This window comes from Zeus faber (genome assembly GCF_960531495.2).
Source record: "Zeus faber genome assembly, chromosome: 6".
Lineage (NCBI taxonomy): Eukaryota > Metazoa > Chordata > Actinopteri > Zeiformes > Zeidae > Zeus > Zeus faber.
The window spans coordinates 21118172-21125209 of NC_137201.1; the positions used below are offsets into that span (position 1 = coordinate 21118172).

Sequence of the window (7038 nt, forward strand, 5' to 3'; positions counted from 1 at the left end):
ATTTGCGAACAGTTAACAAATCAAGCACTTTCTATATATTGGCAGACAGGTGGTAAACTTGTAACCCTGGTGCACTCTATCCTGAATAAAGTGTCGAGGGCTGTTCCTCCGGAGAAGGTGCAGCGGACACACTCTCCGTGGAGTGATCGCTGAGTGTTTTGACTGGCCCCAAAGCTCTGTTTACACCAACTGTTAACCGCGTGTTAATCTACAATGTGTCTATGAACATGCCGTTCAAAACTCTGCTCGGAGAGGCTGTTGGGACCATTGATCTTGGACGCCGGTGAGGTCCTAGCACGCTGGCCGTGCTTTGTGAAACATAAAACCTAAAGAACATAAAGCCCTATTGTCTAGCCTGTCGAGGTTGGGAGACCAATATGGTTGAAACTCGGGTTAAGGCCGGTTTTCAGTTTTATAACCCGGATGTGAATTTGCATTTTTGAGCCGCAGCTTCCATCACCAGGTTTCCAGTCCTTTTCTTATCTGTGCCATCTTCGTTTGAGGTCTGTGGTTAACCGAGGCTTATGAAATGTGACCAGTTTTGTTCTACAATATGACTGACCGCAGTAGAAAAGACTGAGAACGACACTTAAGCACTGCAGCCCTGCGGATGCCTCGCTGGAGCACCGCTTCAGTTGATGCCTTCGTTTTAAGTCAAAGACACCAGGCGGTGAAGTTGTCGTCGGGGTGTCCGGTGGGAGACCAAGGACGAGGCACGGCTCCGCAGACCCGCCGGGGCGGTCCTTGCCTTGCTCATACCTCATGGTTACGATCCATGTGTCCTGCAGTGTGTCTCCACGCCATTCCACAGATATGGCGAGACAGGCGACGTTGAGCAGCAGTGTGGCGTGGCTTTGTGCAGATGTTACCGAGAGATGTCAGCAGACGCGCCGTAACCGTCTAGCCACAGTTATTCTCATATGGCAGAATCGTTTTAGATCTGAAAGGTGGGAGTTGTGACGTTCACGTAGTCAAAGCCCCTTCACTATTTCTCCATAGAAGTGCTACTTGAAAAGTTTTCCCGGCCTTGGATGGGAATGAAACTCTACCGATGAATCACTAGTACATGTGACTAGCGTCAACAGTGAAGAAAATCCGGATTCCGTAAAAACAAATATCAGAGGTACAAGAATGTGTACATATTAACTTGAGATAAGTCAACTATGTGTCCCAGTGAGCATTGCATCAAGTATCTGTGGCCTTTTTCAGGAACAGATTTTACTGGACCAGTTGCTGCTACTAGTCAAGTGACACTGGTTATAGTGTATGTAGTGGTTGAAATGCCAAAACCAGTATGTAGTGGTTATAGTGCCATAACCAGCATGTAGTGTTATAGGGTTGTAACCAGTATGTAGTGTTATAGTGTCATAACCAGTATGTAGTATTATAGTGTCATAACCAGTATGTAGTGTTAAAGTGTTGTAACCAGTATCAAGTGGCTATAGTGCCATAACCAGTATGTAGTGTTAGAGTGTCGTAACCAGTATCAAGTGGTTATAGTGCCATAACCAGTATGTAGTGTTATAGTGTGGTAACCAGTACGTAGTGGTTATAGTGTCAGTGATACTGGTTAGAGTATTTTGATCTTGCGGTTCTTGAGAACTGTATTTTTTTTGTGCATTTTCAGACACCAAACTGGTTTGGAAGAACACGGCTCCTGAGCAACAGAGTTGAAACATCGGTAACTAAAGGCCGCTTTCCTCATTCGGGACACTCCTAAGATTCAGAGTTGAGTAGATGTGAAGTTATTGTTCCAAATAAAATACCTCTGTCACCCATAGGCCACGTTTCAGGTCAGCACGAAAGCAGAGAATGCAGCCAAAGAGACATGGAATCGGACTCTGCCGGTGCACCTCTGACCAAGCTTTCGCCGTGAAATGTTTTCATGTCAGAGTTTTGGAATAAGTGGCTCGGTGTGCAAAACAAAGCACAGTATACTCATTATGTCCCGGTTCTGACTGCTCGGTTACAGTTTGGAGAGACGTTTGACTACGCTCGAATGGGTGCGTTGCGTCACGGAGGCCGCGTGTCTCTACGTGCGTGGTTTGTGTCAAATGATCAGTGTTATTTCCCTGACACCGTCCTGTGTGTGTGTGTGTGTGTGTGTGTGTGTGTGTGTGTGTGTGTGTGTGTGTTTGTGTGCATGTGCGTGCGCATGTACGTGTGTGTGTGTGTGTGTGTGTGTGTGTGTGTGTGTGTGTGTGTGTGTGTGTGTGTGTGTGTGTGTGTGTGTGTGTGTGTGTGTGTGCGTGCGTGCATGTGTGTGTGTGTGTGACTCATGTCAGTGAATGTATGTGTTTGCAGTTGCAGATGAAGTGTTGACTTCATCCAGCCAGCTGGCAGCTGGCAGCCACGTGTGTTTGGCTGCCATCCCCAGAACGCTGCTTAATAAGTCCGCAGATTAGCTGAGAGACATGTGTTTACATCTCAGCCGCGCAGAACACGTCAAAGGAGAAGCTGGAGGAAGGGCGGGAGGGAGGGAGGTGGAGGGGATGGGGAGGAAGAAAGGGGGATGACAGAAGGATGGAGGAAGCAAGGCATTCACCCATCCATTATTTGTAACCGCTTTCCCCCGGCCAGGTTGACGGAGGGGGGGTGGCTGACAATGAGCGTTCCGTCGGGAGAAACCCTGAACGGGATGGAGGTCCCAAACCCGCACGTCTCCAGGGGAGGGACCTGGGATGGGATTCAAATCGCGCCTCCCTCACACCCCCACCAAGGCCGTCGTGGCTCTGTGGCCATGCGGCTACGATTGATCAACCACAGCGAGAAGGTTGTGGGTTCCGACCCCAACCGGGACCTTTGCCGCGCGGGGTCTGTGTGTCCTTCCCCTGTGTCCACGTGGCTTTCCTCCAGGTGTTTCCTCCGCTTTCTCACCACCCGAAAAGACGCGCATGTCACGTTCACACTCCCGCCAACGTCAATGGCATTGGCTCTCCACCCGGAGGTGGTGCCTGTGCGCCGACTGCTTCCAAACAGTCAGGACGTGGGTGAACGCAGATTCCTCCGCACGCGTTCTCACACCCGACCGGTTCGTTCTTCCTTCGCTGGGGGCAAAGATAACTGTATCTACACGTATGGAACTAACCTCTTACCTGGCAAAGACAGACTTTTTTTGCGTTTGTTCAGACTCAAATGGAAAAGTGGTTCAATCTGGGCGGTGATCTGAAAAGTAGTGGCTAGGAAAAGAAAATGTGAAACCTCTGCAGTTCCCAAAAGTGGAGTCAAAATGAAAGGCGCTCACACATGCGTTGTGTAAGTAGTGGGTCAACCTTTTGCCACAGCCAATGTAAATAGAATAATTCTGGGTGCCTGGCAGCTGGTGTCAATGTGAATGGGACTTTGGGGCAGAGAAATCTGATAACATTCTTTTGGGGGCGGGGGTGGCGGGGGGCGGGGGAGGAGTGGGGGGGGACTATCACGAGCTTATTAGATAAACTCGCTGGCAGCAAGAACTGACCTGTGTTTAGTCGTGGTTGTTCGACTGCCCTGGGCAAAGCAATCAAGAGCGGGCTGTGAACTTTTCACTTTTTCCCACAAAAACAACTCTGTTTCACACCGCGACGGTGTCTTCAAAGCTGCGAGCCGTACGGTCAGCCGGGTGCAGACAGCCCAAAGACAGAGTGCGGTTGTTGGCCCGTCAACCCCCGCCGGGGGTGAAAAGGTCAGAGGTCACAGTATAGCCGAGACACCGTTCATCCATCTCCAATGAAGTTGTATCCAGCTGCGCGGAATATGTTTTTCAACGTTATGTTTTACGTGACCTGTCCAAATGTTTAAAAGGAACTGTGAAATACAGTCATACAAGTATGTCTACTCCTCTGGAGCAAAGCACCAAGCTGGTGTTTGTGCTGCTCTTCAAGCTAAGAGGAGCCATATATGGTGTAGAATAACTCCTCTGTTATTGGATTGTGTATGTGTGCAGGGGTATATGTGGGCTAGTCTGTGTGTGTGTGTGTGTGTGTGTGTGTGTGTGTGTGTGTGTGTGTGTGTGTGTGTGTGTGTGTGTGTGTGTGTGTGTGTGTGTGTGTGTGTGTGTGTGTGTGTGTGTGTGTGTGTGTGTGTGTGTGTGTTTGTGTGTGTGTGCGTGTGCCTGTGTCTCACAATAGCAGCCCAGGTTGTCTATGGTTTCCTTTGTTTTCTCATTGTTGTGTTCATAGGGTGTCATTTGTTTGATTTTGTGCCATGTTGGGTTTCCTCCGGTTAAGTGCTCTTTTGTGCTCTTTCTGCGCTTGCTGTTATCGTTCTCTGACAATCGTTCTTCCTGTCGATGTGGGACGACATCGACAGGAATGCTAGATTAGGTGTTTTAATTAATCGCCCTTTGCTATTATCTTTGCATCCAGACTGCCGAAGTTCCAAACCAGCACCTGCTTTTTTTTTTTTTTTATTGTAACTGCCATTCTTTTCACTATTTCAACCGAGTCAGTTAAAGTATAGCAGACATAATTTAGAGATGGGGCCGGATATCATCTGGGATATATGGTGATATTAATATTTCTGAACTTCGTACACTACTCTTGTAGTTCTAATCAATCTGCTTTGTCATAATATCCAAATTACTAGTGGCTGTCTCAAATATTTCTTGTTATATCTTATGAAAGCACCAATAGTCATCCCCCAAAAAACAAGGTATTCATATAAAATATCACGACTTTCGACATTATCGCCCAGCCCTAATACCTTGGCATTTGCCCGTTTTTCAATTATTTCTCCTCTTCCCCCCCCTGTTTCCTTTCCCCTCTGCAGTCGTCAGGCACCACTGTGACCGTGGACATAGCGGTGATGGGGGAAGCCCACGGGCTGATCACGGACCTGCTGGCGGACCCCTCACTGCCCCCCAACACCTGCACGTCGCTGAGAGCCGTCAGCAACCTGCTCACCACCCAGCTCACCTTCCAGCCGCTGCACCGGCCCCGCCCGGCCGCCCTGCTCAACCTCACCGACGTGTACACCTGCTCCGACTCCGAGGAGGGTCCGGAGAAGGGAGAGAAAACCTCCATCCACCGGGTGAGGAGGATCATGGAACGATGGGGGGGGGGGGGGGGGGGGGCTGATTCAAAACTTGAAGGTGCCGAATCCAACTCAAGGGGAGTGGGGCTGGGGCTCGGGTTAAGAACGACACCAGAATCGTATAGGTCAAATTGAATTCCACAAAAATTAAAAAAATAGTTTATTTTCAGAAACATTAAGGAAAACCTCGAGAAAATCGATGATTGGTGGTAATCCGTATCATTATTTTGTTGAAAAAATACCTCATAGACTTTTTTTAGGTGGCACTTTTTTAGAACACATCCATTCAACGTATTTGTGTTATGTGCTCCTCCATACGCTGTTTCCGCTGTTGGTGGCGGGGTCCGCCTCTCCCCTCAGGAATGCAAAGAGCGGGCGTCGGCAAGAAGTGAAAGAAGTGAATTTGATAAACCAACGTAGCTAGTTGTGGTCAACAAACTTTCAATATGGATGAAAATTTACAAAAAAAACAAAAAAACAGCACCCTATATATTCCCATGCCCAAATATTCCTAAAAAAATCAAATCCGTGATCAAAAAAATGCAAACTTAGGAGAAGAGTAAGTGACCATCTTAGAGCAACTAGGGTATTGAAAATATATTGTGGGACTTGTGGCGTGTACTAGTGTAATCCACCCCACACAGACAATCGTATGGGTTTCCACTTTAAAATGATAAGAATAGATTGCAGTTTTGGGCTCTATTGGTTTTAATATAAGAGAGAGTTAAATACATCACAATTCTGTCTATTTGGAGAGAGTCTTGCAAAATTCTGGCTCTGGACTGGTAGTCCAGACACCCCTGGACAAAAGCAAAAGACGGGGCATAAAAGGAAGTAAACATTAAGTTTGGTGCGAAGCGTAAAATAATTCACTTTAAAGGAATGAGTAGTCTAATGACTGGAGCCAAATGATTATTTTTTATTGTATTTTTTTCAAAGGTTAAACTATTCCTAAGATGGCGACGTAGCCTGACACCATTGAGCTGAAATGATTTATACCCCTCACAGCATTCCACACACATGTTTTAGCCCATGTTATGGCTAATGAGCACTTCCTGCTCTCCGGGCTTTTAGCATCGGAAGAAGGAACGTATTTTCATAGTGTTGGGCGAAGAAAAATCGAGCGCATGTCTGCTTGGGAAAGCTGTGTTCTCCCTTTCATAGCCCCAGCTGTGTCAACATGACAGATCGGAGGGCCAGACAGTGTGTTTTTCACCCTGCGCGAGTGTGTGAGAGGCTGCGGGACAAAAAGATGGAGATGAGGGCAAGCTGAAGGTGAACACACATCTCTGGAAGGTAGAAACAGGGTCGACGGTGTGTGTCCATCAGAGCGTGGAGCGGGACTGTCCCCCCTCCCGACGAGCAGCTCAGCTCCATGCATTTTTTTGTCTTCAGGAATTATTTAACAACATGTATCGTCCTTTGCGAGCCTATGATTTGTGTCTGAACTTTAAAAAACAGACATCACACACAGACAGTGTAATAATGCATGACTCCCCACGCCCCCTCTCCTCATTATGGTCATCGGCTTTGTATGCTTTCTTAATTTGGCACCTGTGCCTCTTACTATTACTATTACTACTATTTTGGTGAAATATTTCGAAAACTGTGTGTTTGACAGCTAATGCAAGCCTGTGGGTCGTGATTTGAGCGTGATTTTGCATTCGGGCTCCGGTCGGGGAAACGAGCTCAGTGCTCCAGTAAAAATGTGTGCGGCTCAGCCCACGCTCTGCTCACATGCTCTGGTGTCCACATGCTGGACTGTGGTCCTTGGCCCAGGTGATTTACTGTACCCAGTCTATCGGCTGATAAGCACGTCTCTCCTGGCTCCAGTGAGTGGAGGTTGAGTAGAGGTTGAGTAGAGCAGAGGGAGGAAGAGTAGATGTAGAAATAGAGGGAGGGAGAGTAGAGTTAGAGTAGAATAGATGGAGAGTAGATGTAGAGTAGAGGTAGAGTACAGATAGAGTAGATGAAGAGTAGATGTAGAGTAGAGGTAGAGTAAAGGGAAGTAGACTAGAGGTAGGT

At 47.6% G+C, this 7038-nt stretch overlaps 1 protein-coding gene across 1 annotated transcript in view; it reads left to right on the top strand.

The window, feature by feature from the left end:
* pde3a (phosphodiesterase 3A, cGMP-inhibited) overlaps positions 1–7038 on the top strand; it is a gene marked incomplete at both ends in the record, with an annotated part of 75884 nt that overhangs the window by 45499 nt on the left and 23347 nt on the right. The window contains 1 exon segment of the mRNA XM_080002874.1: positions 4750–5010. Coding sequence (XP_079859000.1) covers positions 4750–5010 — 261 coding nt within the window.